This window comes from Myotis lucifugus, unplaced genomic scaffold (genome assembly GCF_000147115.1).
Source record: "Myotis lucifugus unplaced genomic scaffold, Myoluc2.0 scaffold_1438, whole genome shotgun sequence".
Lineage (NCBI taxonomy): Eukaryota > Metazoa > Chordata > Mammalia > Chiroptera > Vespertilionidae > Myotis > Myotis lucifugus.
Window position 1 is genome coordinate 47197 of NW_005872486.1, and position 19854 is coordinate 67050.

At 56.0% G+C, this 19854-nt stretch overlaps 1 protein-coding gene across 2 annotated transcripts; it reads left to right on the plus strand.

Moving 5' to 3' along the window:
- Positions 1 to 6497: 6497 nt before the first annotated feature.
- BCL2A1 (BCL2 related protein A1) lies at positions 6498 to 18247 on the plus strand. Of its 2 annotated transcripts, none has more exons than XM_014449818.2 (2): positions 6498 to 6896; positions 17438 to 18247. In XM_014449818.2, exon 2 carries the CDS (start codon positions 17537 to 17539, stop codon positions 18155 to 18157), a length of 621 nt encoding a protein of 206 aa, XP_014305304.1. In that variant the 5' UTR covers positions 6498 to 6896; positions 17438 to 17536; the 3' UTR covers positions 18158 to 18247. The 2 variants fall into 2 exon arrangements, with proteins under 2 accessions (XP_014305304.1, XP_006107861.1); XM_006107799.3 differs by having other exon boundaries at positions 17441 to 18247.
- Positions 18248 to 19854: the final 1607 nt, after the last annotated feature.

The window sequence follows — 19854 nt, forward strand, 5'->3', positions numbered from 1 at the left end:
GATGAATGGTTGGAATGGACATGTAGGGGGGTGAATTGATGGATGGAAGGATGGTGGATGGATGATGGATGGATGGATGGATGGACAAAGGGAAGGAAGGAAGGATGGATGGATGGTGGATGGACAGATGACGGACAGATTGGAGCAGAGACAGAATGATTCAGGGACCAATTAGGAGACTAACCAGTAGTCGGGACAGGAAAGCGGTCAGAATCCGAGAACGCCAGGGCAGAGGGGGAGCTGGGAGGGTGCACAGGAGGGAATCTGCAGGCCGCGGGCGCTGGGTGAGCGTTAGCAGCAAAGCAGAGGGAGGAGTGCGGGCGGCCAGCGGGGGTCTGACCGGGGCGGGTCTGGGGGCGGGAGGGATGGATGCCCACTTCATCCTTCCATGTGGAGACCCCGGCTGAGGCCATGAAGAGAACATTTTGTTTTTCAATATATTTTTATTGATGTCAGAGAGGAAGGGAGAGAGAGAGAGAGAGAGACATCAATGATGAGAGGGAATCATGGACCGGCTGCCTCCTGCACGCCCCACACTGGGGATGGAGCCCACAACCTGGGCCTGTGCCCTGACCGGGAATCGAACCCTGACCTCCTGGTTCATAGGTCGATGCTCAGCCACTGAGCCCTGTCGGCCGGGCCCGACCAAGTTTAAATGTGCAGAGAGCTTGGGTACGGGCAGCGAGCCGGGGGTCTGGCCAGCGTGTCCAGGAGGCGTTGAAGCCGTGGGGGGCCCCCGGGAGCCCTGGGAGCCTGGGCCCTGGCCGTGGACCTGGCTGCAGGCTTGGCGATGAGCAGCTCACAGGCCGGCGGACAGGGAGCTCGGTGTTCAGCTCTGCTCCTCGCCCACCGAGGCCCCGCGTGGCGCTCGCTGTTGGGGAATCCCCTCCGAGTCCCACCAGGTGAAGGCCCGTGTCTTCTCGCCAGGGTCTCGCGCTCACCGTGTTCTCCGCTGCGTTAAGGAAAGGCTCTGTTCCCGAGGCTGCCCCAGGAGACGGCCACAGCTGTGACGGGAATGACAACGCCCACTCACCGGCGTGTGATGGCAGGTGTGTGACCTGTGACATGCTCCCTGCCGGCACCTGCCAGGGCCCGTCATCTCTGGTAATCGTCCGTCCACCCATCACCCTTAGGGCACCGTCCGTCCACCCATCACCCTTAGGGCACCGTCCGTCCACCCACCCACCACCCTTAGGGCACCATCCGTCCACCCATCACCCGTAGGGCACCATCTGTCCATCCATCACCCTTAGGGCACCGTCCGTCCACCCATCACCCTTAGGGCACCATCCGTCCACCCACCCACCCGTAGGGGCACTGGGCTCCCCAAAGCGTGGGCAGGGCACTGGCAGGATACAGAGGCTCATAGGAGAAGGATCACCCCCAGCCCTCGCCCAGCCAGTGTGGCTCAGTGGTTGAGCATCGACCTATGAACCAGGAGGTCACGGTTCAATACCCGAACAGGGCACATGCCCAGTAGGGGGCGTGCAGGAGGCAGCCGATCCATGATCCTCCTGTTCCCAGCGTCCCTGGTAGATAGGAACACTTTCCAAGTGCAGGCCAACCACTCCAGAGCCCACACCCCCAGCCACCACCTCTAGGGGGCGCTCACACCCCGGGCCATTCTCCACCTGCCCTCATCCCAGGAGACCAGGTGTCAGAAGATTAAGGACAGCTCCTGTCAGGCCCAGAGCTGGCTGAAATTATTCAAACTCAGCAATCCTCAGAGCATCCACGTCGGCTACTTAAGTGTCATGATTCTAGGCCTCAAGGACCCAGCGAAGAGCAAATCAGATGCGGTTGCTGCCTTTCCAAAGTCTAATTAGGGCCACAAACCTGAAACGAATCATCACACAAATAAACATCTTTACTAATAAAAGCATAATATGAGAATTAGACTTGACATCTTCCGGACAAAGCCACAGTGGTGGGGGCCAAGGCAGAGGCGGTTAGGGGCGATCAGGCTGGCAGGGGAGAGCAGTTAGGGGCGATCAGGCAGGCAGACAGAGGGGTTAGGGGCGATCAGGCAGGCAGGCAGGCAGGTGAGCGGTTAGGAGCCAGCGGTCCCAGATTGGAGAGGGTGCAGGCTGGGCTGAGGGACTGCCCCCCCCACCCCTGCACGAATTTCGTGCACCAGGCCTCTAGTATAATTAACCCTTTGCACTCTGCTGTCCCCTCTCAGGGGACATCGGAATTCTAGCATATCACTCGGATGTCCCCTCTCAGGGGACATTGCAGTTTATTAGTGATTACGGGGAATTGAGTTATTTCAATGCAACTTTTTGAGACATGCATGTTTCCCTGAAGTTTTATCTTGAAATGGCACAAGAAATTAAATCAAAATATCGTAAAATTACTAAGATATATACAAGAAATGTCAGCGGGTTTTGTGTCGGATTAAACAATAAACTACATATTCCCGATGTGGGACAAAGAAAACAGGACTGCATTGTGTGTTCTAACAGGAAAACACCTGGTGGCAGGCGTCAAACCACTTATTACTGTCAAACATGCACTAATCAGCCTGAAATGCATATTGGGGAGTGTTACAAAACTTATCATACTGTACAAAATTATAAACAATAAAATATTGGTTTTTTTTGCAAATATACATTCCTCGATGTCACCCAATTCATATAAGTCCAATATCATTATAATACGTTACTTGGTTCCAAAATTATACTAAATAATACGAGGGTCTGTAAATGCACGTTTCCGCCGCAAAGTAGCGTCGAGTAGCTGGTAGCCAATGTCCAGAATGGTTCGGAGTGCAAAGGGTTAAAAAGCTTGACAAAGTATCTGAGGGGGAAAATGACAGTACTGTGTGAGCAGAAGGGGGCAGGATGAACTTCTAAACGAAGACCCACAGCAAGAGCCAGGTGGAGAGCAGAGGAGAAGCGCTTTTAAGGAGCGAGAATAGCAGGGCGTGCAAAGGCCCTGGGGCAGGAGAGAGGATTGCAGCCTGGAGCCGAGAAGAAGCAGGGACGGGACAGTACCTCCGCTTCCACAGACATCTTAAGGGTTTTGGAATTCTTCCGAGAAGTAATGACCTATCTTTGAAGGGTTGTAAGCAGAGAGTCATCGAATGTAGTTAGTAAAAGACGGGGAGGACAAAAATGGGAAAAAGAGGGAGACGAGTGTGACGATGCGACGTGCCGGGCGGGGACTAGGACGGAGCAGCTACACAGCGGCAGAGCCAGGGTTTGAACCCTTGCAGCCCGGCTCCTGGCTCTCGCTGTGTGGGCTCAGGCGGGGCTGCTGGCTGGGGAGTCCCCGGCTGAGAGCCTGGAAAAGCCTGCTGCGGGGTGTCCTCTGGGTGGCCACTGTGTCCTCACTGGAGCGCCACCCAGGCCGCTCCGTCCTCACCTAAGGGGACCTAACCTAAACCCCTGGTTCCTTGCATTTTCAAAGCAAGATTTCACGATCCATGAAAAGACAGAGCTGTGGCCGCCAACGGGGGGACCAGTGGGGTGGCCTCTGATCTGCCCCTGACCGCCTGCGCCCCCCAGGAATGTTCTGAAGGAGTTTGACCTCTCACCTCCCACAACCTGCCAGGGACCAGATGGGACCCATTGCCAAAGCCTTTCAAAGCCCCTGGGCCACCCCGCCTAAGTCTCTCAGTCTTGGAGCCTGGCCAGGGGGCAGGCAGAGAGGCTCGGACAGGAAGGGAAGAGAGAGCAGCAAGTGGAATGGTTAGCATCACGCGCTTCCCACTCACTGGCGTGTGCACATCCTCGTAAGCTCACCTTGCAGCTAATTTGAAGGCTGTTTGTTTACGCTGCGTTTTCTTACTCATCTAATCACAGGCAGGGGAGGTTCTACAAGTTACGCAGCAATTCAAGAACTCGGAGGTCAGGAAATGGGGTGACAGGAGTGGGTGGGCCAGGGGAATGAGGGAACCCAGCTGGACGTCCGGGCCTTTGCACCTGGCGCAGGCTTCTGTCCTGCCCCCTTTGACACACCCACCCGCAAAGCCTGCCTCCGTAACATCTCCAGGACAGCTGGGCGTGTTCCCGTGTTATCTCCCCTAGCAGCTGGGACCCGCCCCAACTGTGAGCATGCCATGCCACTAATGACTAAGGGCTTAAATCTCCTGCCATCCTCGGCCCAGCCTCTGTCATGGTGATGGTGGAGGTGTGCAGACAGTCAGTGGGTGATGCTTGAAGCCTGGCGAGGCCTGGAATGCCCTCTAGGTGTTGGGGGGCGGGGATGGGGGCAGCGAAGAAGCAAAGACTTGGTGTTGGCTTCCCCCTTCCTTGGACCCGGGCAGGGAGGAGGCATTGCAGAGACCTGAGGCGTCTGACTTGGGAGGGGTGCATGGCGCACGCTACCACCCAGCAGGGCCTCCAGAATCAAGTCCCAGGTCCTCCTATTAAAAAAAAAAAAGCTTCAATAATATTTTTTTTAACTACAAAAATAGAATCTATACCAATAAAAGGGTAATGTGCTAATTAGAGCAGATAGACCGGACGTCCTGCCAGACAAAGCCATGGTGGCAGGGGCCGAGGCAGAGGCAGTTAGGAGTGATCAGGCCAGCAGGGGAGAGCAGTTAGAGGTGATCAGGCCGGCAGGCAGAGTTGGTTAGGGGCAATCAGGCAGGCAGGCAGAGGGGTTAGGGGCGATCAGGTAGGCAGGCAGGCAGGTGAGCAGTTAGGAGCCAGCGGTCCCGGATTGTGGGATTGGGCCTAAACCGGCAGTCAGACATCCCCCGAGGGGTCCCAGATTGGAGAGGGTGCAGGCCGGGCTGAGTGACACCCCCCCATCTTGCACGAATTTTGTGCACTGGGCCTCTAGTTCTAAATAAAATGTCAACACTTAGTCTTATGTTACAAGAAATTTAAAAGTGAAGCATTTCCATGCTTTACCTGCTGAGTTCTCAATCGGAGGGTGTCAGACCAAACCAGAGGGCAGAAGCCAGGAGAGGCCCAGGGGGCCGTGATGCAACCTGGCAGTCTGCACGTGGAGCGGGGGAGGGGGACTCCAGCAGGAAGCAGGGTGCAGACGGAGCATAACCGGCTGCAAGGAGAAACGTGATTCTGGATACCGAGTCTGCCTCTGGGCACCCCAAGTGCAGACAAGCAGGGGATGCTGTGGGCCCATTTCACAGACCAGTAGGCTGAGGCCCACAGAGGCAGACAGACAGCAACAAGATCAGTCAGAAACCTCCCTCCGTGTGCCCCCTTTTAGTACCAAGGACTTGAGGTCAGGTCGGGTGCCACACAACCTCTCATGGCCTAGGACAGGGGTGGGCAAACTTTTTGACTCGAGGGCCACAATGGGTTCTTAAACTGGACCGGAGGCCGGAACAAAAGCATGGATGGAGTGTTTGTGTGAACTAATATAAATTCAAAGTAAACATCATTACATAAAAGGGTACAGTCTTTTTTTTTTTTTTTTAGTTTTATTCATTTCAAACGGGCGGATCCGGCCCGTGGGCCGTAGTTTGCCCACGGCTGGCCTAGGCTGTCACCTTGGCATGACATCACACGGATAAGACTTTGTACAGCGCCACCCACATCACAGACACGACTTTTTAGCCGGACGGGTTACAGTGGCCACAGTGTCAGGCGGGTTGAAACGTCATTTCCACCACGACGAGACCTCAAAAAACACTGTGATGATCTCACTCATTTATGGATAATTAAGACCATTATAAACTGATGAACAAATATAGATACAGAGGGAGAGGAGCATCGAACAGACAGTCAAACTACAGCGGGAAGGTTTGGGAGGGTTGGGGGGTAAGAGATCAACCTAAGGACTTGTACGCATGCAGATAAACATAACCAGTGGACACAGGACACTGGGGGGTAGGGAAGGTCAAGGGGAGAAAAGAAAAGGAGACATATAGAATACTCTGTAATATTTTAAGCAATAAAACAAAAATTTAAAAAGAAAAAAACAAAACGCTGTGATAGCCAATGGGGTTGAAAGTCGCTTCCGGCCCAGCCATTTCTCAGGGGAGTTCGAGCCCCGTACACCAAGGTGGTGGGTCTGATCCCCAGTCAGGGCACCTGCAGGAATCAAGGAATAAATGCATCAATGTGTGCAACAACAAATCGATGCTTCTCTCTCTAAAAACATAATAAATACGTAAAACGGCGTCATTTCAGATGCAACAACCTGGCGGCCAATTCTAGGTCAACTGGGGTTAAATGTCATTTCCATCGTCAGGAAGGTCAACGGGACGGTGCGGTCGCACTCAAATAAACGTCATTCCCGGCTCAGCGAAAAGTGGCGCTTTGACAGACGTCATATCCGTCGCAGGGGAGGTCAGAATGGCAGGTGAACGGTTTAGGCACCATCACTTCCGTCGCGAAGAAGGTCCGATGTGTGTGAGTCGCGTTCCAAAAGCGTCATTTCCGGCGCGACGAAAGGTCGAAGACTCGGGTCGCGCTCCAAAAGCGTCATTTCCGGCGCAAGGAAGGTCCTAACGGCTGCGCTGTCGATGGGTTGCGACGTCAAAATGGCTGCGAATCAGCCTGGGGTTCACATCCCTTCCGCAGCCAACACAGGTCCAGCTGAAACGTCACGCTGCCTGCCACCCTCCAAAGCGGATTTATACGTCTCTTCTGCTGCGTCTGAACGTCACGCCTGCTTGCAGCATGACGTCATTAGCTACGTCATTTGGCAGCGACCGTGCATCCCTCCGAGGTTTGGTCACGCTGGCCTCAGCGTTGCCCGGGCTTAAAAGTCGCCTTGGCCGCGAGCTCTCGGGGCTTGGCGGTCGTTTCCGCCGCGACGTGATGTCGGGGCAGGGCCACATCCGCGGGCATTCCTGTCCCTGCAGCGGGGACCAGACCTCACCGGGGCCGGGGGGATAGGACAGGAGCCCCTCGCTGGATGGGACGGCGGTGGTGTAGGCGGTCCATCCCTGAGCCGACTTCCTCCTGCAGGTATGGAATCCCTTTATTTTATAATTTTTTAAAAAAATATTGTATCGCAAATCAGCGAGCTGGACAAGACACCTTCATGAGCCGATTAGTTAGGAGTCATCTTTACTGCGCGCAGGTTCAGAGCAGATGACCTCCGTCAAATTCTGAACGCCCAGAGGAGGGAGCATTCTCTCTTTATATTCTTTTCAGGTCCTTGTGTCAGTTATTTTATTTAAATTTATTGTATTGATTTTTTTACAGAGAGGAAGGGAGAGGGATAGAGAGATAGAAACCTGGATGAGAGAGAAACATCGATCAGCTGCCTCCTGCACGCCCCCTACTGAGGATGTGCCTGCAACCAAGGTACATGCCCTTGACCAGAATCCAACCTGGGACCCTTCAGTCCGCAGGCCGACGCTCTATCCACTGAACCACACTGGTCAGGTTTACCCGACTTTTTAAAGTAGGCAGATGACTTGATAAGGAAGTCCATCAAAAAGCACATATAGCCCAGCCGGCGGGGCTCAATGGTTGAGCGTCGACCCACGAACCAGGAGGTCAGGGTTCGATTCCCGGTCAGGGCACAGGCCCAGGTTGCAGGCTCGATTCCCAGTGTGGGGCATGCAGGAGGTGGCCGGTCCATGATTCTCTCTCATCATTGATGTCTGTCTCTCTCTCTCCCTCTCCCTTCCTCTCTGAAATCAATAAAAAAAATATTTTTTAAAAAGCACATACGACTGACCAGTTAACATTATCAACAGGAAAAAACTCTGTATTTTCTTTCCAAAACCCCAGTTCTTCCCCACTGGACCTTAGTCAGGGCTGAGCATGGCTCCCCTGGTTACAGAAACATTGAGAACTTGGAGGAGGGTCCTGACCGGCCTCCATCACTGTCGTCCTCTCTCCCACGGCATCACCTGTTCCTGGAATGCTCCTCCTCGGGTGCAAGTGTGACTGGGGCAAAGCCTTCGCCTCCTCTCTGTTGTCCCCTGGATAAGATCTCCTCCCATTAGCATGGCATTAGACCTTTTATGATCTGGCCTCTGACCACCCCCAGCCTCTCTTCCTCTGGTGGTTGGGTTCTGGTTTATATGGAAATAGCAGTCTGTCCATGCCCTCCCTTCCCTCCCATTCCTCTATCAGCGCTTCTTCCTCAGCCTGACAAACTCCTACTCGTACTGCAACGCCCTTGTGCCATCAGGGAACGCATCCTGTGTCCCCCACCGTCCGAGCTCTTGCTACGTGGGTTTGCAAGAGGCGTGGGCGTGGCTGCCTCCTTCATTAGACGGTGGGCAAGAAGGAGGCTACATCTTCCCTCCTGAACCCCCAGTGCCCAGGAAAGGACTGTCCCACACGAGGGATTCCTTCAAACTGGAAGAATTTTACTGCCGATGCAACAGCTGGGGCAGGTCAGGCTTGCCGGCGTGTCCCGGGGAGGAGCCGCTGTGGCCACTTCCGGGGGCCCCGGGGTTCTCGGGCTGGGCCAGACCTTTGCTGGTGGTGCCTGGAGAGCTTTGCACCCCGACCTGAAGGCCTGGGCGAAAGGGCCTCCTGGTTTGCAAGGGCGGCTGGGCCTGTGCTGCGGTTCCACTTGTGAACACGAGGTGGCGCTCTGTGGCGGCCTATTGAGCGGGCCTTGGGCGCTCAGCTGGCCCAGCAGCACCAGCCTCCAGAACCCAGAGTAAATGAGCTGGTACCTGAGTTGTTGATGGTGAACGGGGCTGAGAGATGCCTGCGTCTGTTTATTCCTGTCCATACGCGAATGTAGGACGAACCTACACATGGCGCTTGATGGATGTATCTTGGGGTCCCCCGGTCCTGGGTTCTGTTCCTGGCTCTGCTGGTTCTAGGAATGGACCCGTCTCGTTCTGGGCATCAGGTCCCAGCCCTGCGGAGCAGAGTTAAGACTTTGGGGGCTTTGCCCTGGCTGGTGTAGCTCAGTGGGTAGAGCGTCGGCCTGCGGACTGAAGGGTCCCAGGTTCGATTCCCCATCAGGGCACAGGCCTGGGTTGCAGGCTGGATCCCCAGTGGGGGGCGTGCAGGAGGCAGCCGATCCATGATTCTCTCTCATCATGGATGTTTCTCTCTCTCTCTCTTCCTCTCTCTTCCTCTCTGACATCAATAAAAATATATTAAAAAAAAAAGACTTTGGCGGCTTTAAATGAAGGGAGTTGCCGGCATCATTCCTGCCACCTCCAAGATGCCCCATAGTATTCACTTTCCCTTTTGAAATCCTTGTGTTGGGGTCTCTGCCTCCTCGCCCGCCCCTGCTCCTTGTGCTGTTTAACAATAGCTTTTCCGTCTGTCCATCTCGTTGCTCCTGACTCCGGGCTGGGGACCCCTGAGGACAGGGCGGGTCTGGTTTTCTCTGCCCTCTGAGCCCAGCCCCGAGCCTTCTGGGTAAACACTCAACAGAAGGGTGACGCCTGAGGCCGCCTCCTCCCCCACCTCCACCCGGGACTCGAACCAAGTCCTTCAGGTCTGAGTTCTCAGCTGCCCCTGCCTCAGACACACGGTTGGAAAAATGCGGTAAAACCTGAAACGTCCTGGTGCCCTCGGGGTCCCCATAGGCCTGCCTGCCTGCCCAGCGCCTGGAGGGGCCCGGAGGGGCCGCCTGGCTGCCGTCCAGTCTGTAGGAAGGTGGCCTCCAGGGCTGCCATGGCCGAGGAAGGGGCCCCTCAAATCCACCCAGGATCCCCTGTGTCCCGGGCAGCCAGGGGCCGGCCACCGGCTTGGCGGGCAGGACACGGACAGAAAGGGCGGGTGGGGGCTGGGCTGGCTCTCCCTCTGGGGGGGGGGGTCTGTTTGAGTCCCAGGCAGGGAAGGGGCGCGTTCCCATAACAACACCCAAACCTGTGAACAATCTTTATGAGTTTGTTTGAGCCAAACTGCCCACAATCGCCAGGAAGCGGGATCTCAGCCGATTGGGAGAATGCTCCGGAGAAGGGCTGTTTGTTGCCTATTTTCACACGTTGCAATCGAAGGAGGGACGGAGGTGGGTGACATGAAACCCACCGGGGATGGGTCAGGGGGGCGGGAGCAAGCGAAGCGGGGAGCCCCTGGGATTGGCTAACAAGTAAGATGATGGACACCTGCCCCTTCCTTAAAGTGCAGGAGTTAACAGGCAGCAGTGAGCTCAGGACAAGGAGGGGTCTGTGGTCCCCGCAGAGCGGTGCCTGGGCTGTGAGGCCGGGAAAAGGGAATGACCGTGACCTTCCAGCGACATGTGGTCACAGACGCAGAGACCACAGACAGGCTCAGCGGAGGTTGGGGCTGACGGGTCAGGGAAGATGCCTGCCGAGGCCGGGACTCCCCACTGCAGCTGCTTCTAGTTCAAGGTCAATGTCAGACCGTCCTGGGCGGCCGCCTGAGGCCTCTGAGTTCGCAAGGCCTCCCCTGAGCCGGTCAGCTCAGCGCGTGGCCCCCTTTTATCCAACGGAGTGACCCCCAGCCCCCTGTGGCTGAGGGGGGACCTGAGCAGTGAGCGCGAAGGGAGGTGGGAGGTGAGGGCTGGTGCCGGGCCCTGAGGCCCTCACTCACCTTCCACCCGCCCAGAGCCCCGCAGACACAGCCCCCAGTGACACAGGGGGGTCCCCGACCTTCAACCTTCAATCCTCCAGGTTCCTATAGAGCAGGGGTCCTCAAACTTTTAAACAGGGGGCCAGTTCACTGTCCCTCAGACCGTTGGAGGGCCGGACTATAGTTTAAAAAAAAACTATGAACAAATTCCTATGCACACTGCACATACCTTATTTTGAAGTAAAAAAACAAAACGGGAACAAATACAATATTTGTATTTGCATGTGGCCCGCGGGCCGTAGTTTGAGGACCCCTGGTGTAGAGACTCAGCTCCAGTGGGAGGGGCTGTGCCCCGGGAGGGCGGGGGGCGGGGGAGGAGGACGCCCTGACTTAACAAGGATGTGCGTGTCCCCCTGCCTGTGACTTTTCCCTTTACACACGTGACAGTTCAAATCCCTGGAGAGATGGGACGTGGGGGTAGAAGATTCTGGGAAACGCCCCCCGTTTTCTAAGCTGGGGTGGGGCTCGGATCAGGAAGCTTTCGCTTCTCTAACCGAGTTCCTAGAACACAGAAGATACCCCTGGGGTGGCAGCGTTGCCAAGTGCCAGACGGGTCACAGAGACACTGATTCAACGGCGCTTCTGTTTCTTTTCTTTTAAATATAGAAATTGCTTTCAGAGAGGACGGGAGAGGGAATGAGAGAGAGAAACATCCGTGATAAGAGAGAATCTCGGATCGGCTGCCCCCTGCACGCCCCCCACTGGGGATGGAGCTCCCAACCCGGGCATGTGCCCTGACCGGGAATCGAACCCTGACCTCCTGGTTCATTGGTTGACGCTCAACCCCTGAGCCACGCCAGCCGGGCATGTGTTGTTAATCTTGAAGACACACATTACAACCACGATGAGCTGTCACCACACGTCCACCTCAGGACGGCTAAGTCAAACGGACCGACAACGCCACGTGTGGGCGGGATGTGGAGCGCTCGGGCCTCCTGGGCGTCGGTCGGAGCACAGAATGGCGAGATGGCTTTGGCATGCGGCCCGGCAGCTTCTGACGAAGTGAAGCTGATCTTTCCCAAAACAGACACAACAAAACAAAACAAAAACAGGTCATGTATCGCTGAGCCGGAAATTCCACTCCTGGCCATTTACCCAAGATAACCTGGGAACGTGCCCTCACGGAGACAGGGGCAGAGGCCGGGAGAGCCAGCTCCTTGTCAACAGACTCGACTTAGGTGCGGCCCAGCAGGCCAGCTCCTAGGGCAGCGCCTGCGAGGAATGAACGCCTTGTTCCCTGAAAAGCCTCCATGCAAGTGGTCGGAGCAGCTGGAGCCACCGTAGCCCCAGCTGTCGGCAGCATCGATGTCCACTGTCAGGAGAGACACTGAACCGGTGTGGCGTCCTCGCCAGAGACCGTTGCTCTGTTATTGGAAGGAACAGACCAGCCCCGGCCGGTGTGGCTCAGTGGGTAGAGGTCCAGCTGGCTAGATTCCCGTCAAGGGCACGTCTGGTCGGGGCGCGTGCAGGAGGCAACCCATCGACGTGTCTCTCTCACGTCGATGTTTCTCTCTGTCTTTCCCTCTCTCTTTCACTCTCCCCTAAAAATCACTGGAAAAATATCCTCGGGTGAGGATTCACCAAAAAAAAAAAAAAAAGAAAGGAATAGCCCTGGCTGGTGTGGTTCAGTGGATAGAGCGTCGGCCTGCAGACTGAAGCGTCCCGGGTTCGATTCTAGTCAAGGGCACATGCAGAGGTTGAGGGCCCGATCCCCAGTGGGGGGCGTGCAGGAGGCAGCCGGTCCATGATTCTCTCTCATCATGGATGTTTCTATTTCTCTCTCCATCTCCCTCCCTCTCGGAAATTGATAAAAATATATTTAGAAGGAAAAGAAAAGAGGAAGGAACAGACCACGCCACACTCAGCAACATGGACGAGTCTCAGAATTCTCCCAGTTAAGGAAACCGACAGAACACAGCACGTCCGGGCCAGTTTCATTTTCATGAATGAAATCCGAGGGCGGGAACATCTCCGGCGGAGACGGCCTCCCCTGTGGCCAGGAGGGGGGATGGGACGTGTTGGGGGTGGAGACCCTTTACGTTCCCATGGAGACGTTTACGTTCATCGGAACGCCCCCAGGCGTCCACTGGAGGTGGGTGGGACTTATCTTTGGAGACTAACCCTGGAGAAAGTTGATTTATTTTTTTAAATATATTTTATTGATTTTTTTACAGAGAGGAGGGAGAGGGATAGAGAGTTAGAAACATCGATGAGAGAGAAACATCGATCAGCTGCCTCCTGCACACTCCCCACTGGGGATGTGCCTGCAACCAAGGTCCATGCCCTTGACCGGAATCGAACCTGGGACCCTTGAGTCCGCAGGCCGACGCTCTATCCACTGAGCCACACCGGTCAGGGTGAGAAAGTTGATTTAAAGAAACCCTGTGGCCCTGACCGGATAGCTCAGCCGCTTAGAGCATCGTCCCTACAGACTGAGGTTGTGGGTTCGATTCCCGGTCGGGGCCGGTATGGGAGGCAGCCCATCGGTGGTCCTCTCCCACATCGATGTTTCTCTCTCTCTCTCTCTCTCTCTCTCTGTCCCTCTCTCTCTCTCTCAAATCAATACATAGGTCCCTCAGTTCATAAACAAACCCAAACTCAAAAACGCTGTCACTGAATATGCAGGTCCGGCCCAGTCGCTCTCTGGCTTACCAAACACCCTTCAGACTTCCTCGTATCTTCTAGCCCAGTGGTCAGCAAACCGCGGCTCGCGAGCCACATGCGGCTCTTTGGCTTCTTCAGTGTGGCTCTTCCACAAAATACCGACTTCTGCGCATGGGCCACGAAGTTTCAATCCCACTGTACATGCGCGCCCGCACGTGGTATTTTGTGGAAGAGCCACACTCCAGGGGCCAAAGAGCCGCATGTGGCTCTCGAGCCACGGTTTGCCGACCACGGGTCTAGCCATTCCAAGCTCCCGGCCCCGCACCCAGGCCTGGACCCCAGTCCTGCCTCGCCCCGTAGAGACGGCGGGGAGCCCCCCGCCCCCCGGGAAGCCCTCCTGTCCTTTTGTGTTGGGGCCCTGAACTCGGGGCAGGTGGGCTTTCTGGTGCTGTGTGAGGCCCCGCAGCGGGAGCACAGGGGTCCGGAGCGTGACCCCCGCGGACAGGGCGCCCCCAGCAGGAGGCAGGTGCTCCAGGAGGGAGCTCAGCTCCCTGGCTGAGTGACAGGCCCGGGCTCTCGGCTCCCCCAGGGCACTGCCCTCCGGGGCCCCCCTTCCCGCCTCCCCAGCACCCACTTCTGCTTCCTCCCTGCCCTCTGGTTGGAGTTCGGGGATCGGAAGCCCCATGCCCGCAGGCTTTTCTCTCGGACTTCCCCTGAGACGGCGCGTGGGGAAGCCAGAGAAAATGCTGCTTTCGCTCAGCCGAGTGAGAGAAAAACGAAACCGATGCAGCCGCAGCCACGGGTCAGGCTGACGGGGACGTGGAGCGTTTGTACAAGACTTCCCGTCACCGGCCGTGGTAACAATAGGGTTCCGGCGACGTCACGGCTGCCAGCTGTGGGCTGGGGGGACGGAGGGACCCGAGGCAGCCCCTCCCCAGGCGGGGCCTCCGCAGAGGCACCACCAGCGCATCCCCCTGAAATGTGCTGTTCATTTTTTCCAACTTGTTGTTGTTGTTAATCCTCACCTGAGGCTATTTTTCCATTGATTTTTTAAAAAATACATATTTTTTATTGCCCTGGCCGGTTTGGCTCAGCGGATAGAGTGTCAGCCTGTGGACTGAAGGGTCCCGGGTTCGATTCCAGTCAAGGGCACAGGCCTGGGTTGTGGGCTCCATCCCCAGTGGAGGGTGTGCAGGAGGCAGCCGATGAGTGATTCTCTCTCATCATGGAGGTTTTTTTTAAAAAAATTTTTTTTTTATTGATTTCAGAAAAGAAGGGAGGGGGAGAGCGAGAAAAACATCCATGATGAGAGCATCATGAACTGGCTGCCTCCTGTACGCCCCCCACTGGGGATCGAGCCTGCAACCCGGGCATGTGCCCTTGACCAGGAATCGAACCCTGACCTCCTGGTTCTTAGGTCGATGCTCAACTCCTGAGCCAGGGCGGCCGGGCCTGTGCATGGTTTTTGCCTCCTCCCCTCCCTCTCTGGCTGCCTTCCTCTACTCTTTCCTCCCCCTATCTCCCTTTGGCCTCTATGACCTTAGTTTAAAGAAACCCCACCCCAACCCTGGCTGGGTGGCTCCGTGGATAGAGTGTTGGCCTGCGGACTGGAGGGTCCCCAGTTCGATTCCAGTCAAGGGCACGTGCCCGGGTTGTGGGCTCGATCCCCAGCTCTGGTCGGGGCGCGTGCGGGAGGCACCCAATCCATGTGTCTCTCACATCGACGTTCCTCTCTGTCTCCCTCCCGTCCACTCTCTGAGAACCAGGGGAAAAACACCCGCTGGTGAGGATTCGCAGCACCCCGAAGGCGCATTCGTGGGCAGGCAGTCCTGCCCCCAGCTCCCTCGCCGTCTGCCCGCAGAAGCCCTGCTCCCCAACACAGCAGGAGAACTGGGGTGAGACCCCACGTGCAGACGCGCTCAGAGGACCCCTGGAAGCTGGACTTCTCGCGTGGGAACCCTCTCCCCAGGCGCCCCCCGCCCTCGGCTTCTGGGTGGGAGGGGGCTTGCCCTCCGAGGCCCTCCTATCCCGCGGAGAACGCGCCTGGGCCGGCCCTGGGCCTGGGAAGGAGCAGGATGCGGTCAGCGTTCCCTCTGAAGCTGCCGGAAGCCCAGCGGGTTTCTGCCCCGGTTCCGCCTGGGGGAAAGGAGAAGTGGACCTCAGCGGTGTCTCCCCACCGTCACGCACCCCGGACCCTGCTCTGGGAGCGGCGGGGGTCGGGGTCGTCTCTCCCACTCCACACCCCAAGGGACCCTCGTTGGTCACTGCTTTCTGCTCCCTGGTCAGGGCAGGAGGTGGACTCATCACTAATAAAGACATATTAAAGCGCCCTGGCCGGTGTGGCTCAGTGGATAGAGCGTCTGCCTGCGGACTGAACAGTCCCGGGTTCTATTCCTGGTCAGGGCACGTGTCCGGGTTGCGGGCTTGATCCCCAGTGTGGGGCGTGCAGGAGGCAGCCGATCTGTGATTCTCTCTCCTCATTGATGTTTCTCTCTCTCCCCCCCTTCCTCTCTAAAATGAATAAAAATATATGTATATTTTAAAAACATACTAAAGAAATAAACAGTTCAGTGGTGTTTGGTATGTTCATAAGATTGTGTGGCCACCACTTCTGTGTGATTCTCAAACATTTTAGTCATAAAACAAAACCCGCACCACGTAAGCAGTTCGCACCCCCCGCTCCGCATGCCCCACGCACCTGCCTGCTTCCTGTCTCTGTGCATCTGCTCAGTGTGGGTTTTTCATATATTGGCACTTTCCGCTTGGCGTAATTTCTTTTCTTTTTTTTTTTTTTTAAAAAATATATTTTATTGATTTTTTACAGAGAGGAAGGGAGAGAGATAGAGAATTCGAAACATAGATGAGAGAGAAACATCGATCAGCTGCCTCCTGCACATCTCCTACTGGGGATGTGCCCGCAACCCAGGTACATGCCCTTGACCGGAATCGAACCTGGGACCTTTCAGTCCGCAGGCCGACGCTCTATCCACTGAGCCAAACCGGTTTCGGCAATTTCTTAAAAATATTTTTATTGATCTCAGAGAGGAAGGGAGAGGGAGAGAGAGAGAGAGAAACATCCGTGATGATAGAGAATCATGGATCGACTGCCTCCTGCACGCCCCACACTGGGGATGGAGCCCGCAACCCGGGCCTGTGCCCTGACTGGGAATCGAACCGTGACCTCCTGGTTCACAGGTCGACACTCAGCCACTGAGCCACACCGGCCAGGCTTGGCACAATGTTTTTGAAATTCACCCACATTGTAGGGCTCAGTTTATGGCTGAACAATGTTCTGGCCCTGGCCGGTGGGCTCAGTGGTTAGAGTATTTCCCCCACTGAAGGGTTCTGGGTTCGATTCCCGGTCAAGGGCGCATACCTCCATTGCAGTTCTGTTTCCCAGCCCTGGTCAGGGTGCGTGCGGGAGGCAACCAATAGACGTGCCTGTCTCCCATCGATGTTTCTCTCTCTCTCCCTCTCCCTCTGTAGAAAAAAAAAAGTCAAAATATCCTTGGGTGAGGATTAAAAAATAATAATAACGTCCCCTAAATTTGCTAATCCGTTCCTCTGTTGATGAACATAGGGGTTCTTCCCACCTTGTTGTTGTTTTTTTTAAATCTTTATTGTTGGGAATATTCCATACACTGAGTGGCCAGATGATGATGACCACCCATCAGTACAATGAAGTGAATTCGTTATGCAAATAATAATGATAATAAAACCTTGGGAGTATTTGCTTAGGGAGTTTTCAGTATTCAGTATTTTTGGAAGCGGCCATGAAGTGCTGATGGGGTGGTCACCATAACCTGGCCGGTCATAATAATCTAGCCACCTGTCTTGCCGGTTTGGCTCAGTGGATAGAGCGTCAGCCTGCAGACTGAAGGGTCCCCAGGTTCGATTCCGATCAAGGGCGCATGCCTGGGTTGTGGGCTTGGTACAACCTGCAGGAGACAGCCAATCAATGATTCCCTCTCATCATTGATGTTTCTATCTCTCTCTTCCTCTCCCTTCCTCTCTGAAATCAATAAATATATATATATAAAAAAAATCTGGCCCCCCTGCCTCGTGGCCCCTGTGCGTCATGGTACTGCTGTGTGTTTAAATATGTCTGCGTCCCGGTTCTCATTTATTTGGGGCGGTTCTCAGTTATTTGGGGCGCATGCACTTGGCTGCGGGATTGCCCGGCCGCGGGGTGGTTTCTGAATGAACGACCCGGGGAATTGCCAGGTTCCCCCGGGGCCAGTCGCGCTGTCTCTGCGCCCCTCGCGTGGGGCCCGGCAGCTGGAGCAGCCACCCCGCCGGATGGGGAAGTGCCCCCCTCCCCCCTCGGTCTCGGGGAGGAGCCGCTCTGAACTTTCCCTTTCGCCCCCGCCTCGGCGCAGAAGGGCCTGGAGGAAGGAGCCGGTGATGCCACAGAAATTCCACGGCCCTGATGTCACCTCGGGGCGGCCCAGCGGCCCCCGCGCGCCCTGCTCTTCTCCATGCGCCCTGCGCTCCGGCCCCAGATCGCCGCCGTCGCTTCCCCGGGAAGGAGCCCGGGCCGTGGCCGTCGAAGGAGGATGAGCGACTGCGAGTTCGGCTACGTCCAGGCGCTGGCCCGGGACTACCTGTGCCACGTGCTGCAGCGGCCGCCGCCCCGGCCCAGCCCGGACAGGGTGTCCCGGCTGCTGCGGGCCGTGGCCTCGGCGGTGCAGAGGGACGCGGAGCGGACGCTGCGGCCGAGCCTGGACGACCTGGACGTGGCGTCCGTGGAGGCGGCCCGGGCCGTGTTCCAGGCCGTGGTGCGGCAGGAGTTCGCGGACGGCGTGGTCAACTGGGGCCGCCTCGTGACCGTGTTCGCCCTGCAGGGCATCCTCGCCAAGAAGCTGCTCCGCGCGCGCGTCGCCCCCGACCCGGACCAGGACCTGGACCGGGACCTGGACGCGGACACGTCCGAGGAGATCGCGCGCTTCGTGGCCGAGTTCATCACCTCGCAGGCGGGGGACTGGATCCGGCAGAACGGAGGCTGGGTAAATAGTCCTGCTCGCTCTTTGCTCCGAAGCGGGAGTTCGCGGTGTCCCGGCTGCTTTAAGGAATATATACACACACGCGCTTGGAATTAGTAATTAACTCAAAGGGCGTATACATCTTTTTTGGGGGAGGGGGGACACCCCGTATATATGGGTTGTGTTTGCAAGACCCTCTACCGGTCTTCAGGAGCAGCACGCAGCCCGGCCCGCAGTGCGCGCTAGGGTTGTCATGACAACGGACGCTCAGCCGCCACGGAGTCTGTCGTAGATGCTGTTCCGTTCACTTAGGAGGTTGCAAAGGGTGGGTGTCTCTTTCCGCAAGTTCATGGCTTCCAAGTTGGTGTTGGCTCCCCCCCCCCCGTCTTCTAAGACAGCGGTTCTCAACCTTCCTCACGCCGGGACCCTTTAACACAGTTCCTCATGCTGTGGTGACCCCCAATTTCATTGTGACAAATTGAACATAATGAAAGCATAGTGATTCATCACAAAAACAATACGTAATTATCGATGTGTTTTCCGATGGCCTTAGGTGACCCCTGTGAAAGGGTCTCCCCCCCTCCCAAAGGGGTCGCGACCCACAGGTTGAGAACCGCTGGTCTAAGGTAACAAATCCTGGCTGTGAACGCTTGATGATCAGAGGAGGAATGTACTGGCAGAAACTTGATTCGAGAATTTCCAAGTGAGAGTTCGCTCTATTGTCGAGGCCTCAGAAAGCCAGGGCCCTGGGTGGGGCCGCTGTTAGAAGTCACGTCACGGGGCCTTTCACAGGGGGTGTCTCTGCTTTTTCTTTTTTTAAAAAATATATTTCTTTATTGATTACAGAGAGGAAGGGAGAGGGAGAGGGAGAGAGAGAAACATCCATGATGAGAGAGAATCATGGATCGGCTGCCTCCTGCACGCCCCACACCGGGGATGGAGCCCACACCCCAGGCATGTGTGCCCTTGGCCGGAATCGAACCCGGGACCCTTCAGTCTGCAGGCCGACGCTCTATCCACTGAGCCACACCGGCCAGGGCTCCGCTTTTTCTTTATGTCCCAGCACTTGATGCTTCGCTTCTTAAAAACACTGTGTCCCCAGGCGCCTTCTCCGCACACCCCCCCCCCTCACCTGGGCCCTCCCCTCTCCCCAGAGGGAACCCCTGTTATCAGTTATTATACATGCAAAACGTAGCTGTTGATTATAGCCACAGAAAGTACCCATAGTGCATCTTTGTAAAAGGTTTTTAAAATATGTATACTAGTACATGGCAACTTATTCTGATTTTTCTTCACCCGAAGGTATTTAAAATAGTATTTTTATTTATTTTTTTAAAAATATATTTTTTATAGCTGCCCTTTTTTAAAAACTTGATTTCTTCTTTTCTTAAATATATACTTTTATTGATCTCAGAGAAGAAGGGAGAGGGAGAGAGAGACAGAAACCCCAATGATGAGAGAGCATCATGGATCGGCTGCCTCCCGCATGCCTCCCACCAGGAATTGAGCCCACAACCCCGGGCGTGTGCCCTTGACCGGGAATCGAACCCGGGACCCTTCAGTCCGCAGGCCGACGCTCTAACCACTGAGCCACACCGGCCAGGGCTGAATTGACTAGATCTGCGCCATCCACAGCGTTTCTACCAAGTCCCCCTCCAGCACAGCTGGTGAGAGCATCAGGTGTTTGCCCCACACCCCCCCCCCACCCCCTCGCCGCTGCCTTACACTCTGCTGTAGAGATCTCGTCATTCCCACCCTCTGTCCTAATGCAACTGGTTGAAGTCTTGCCCCCCCAATGACTAGTGGGGTTATGG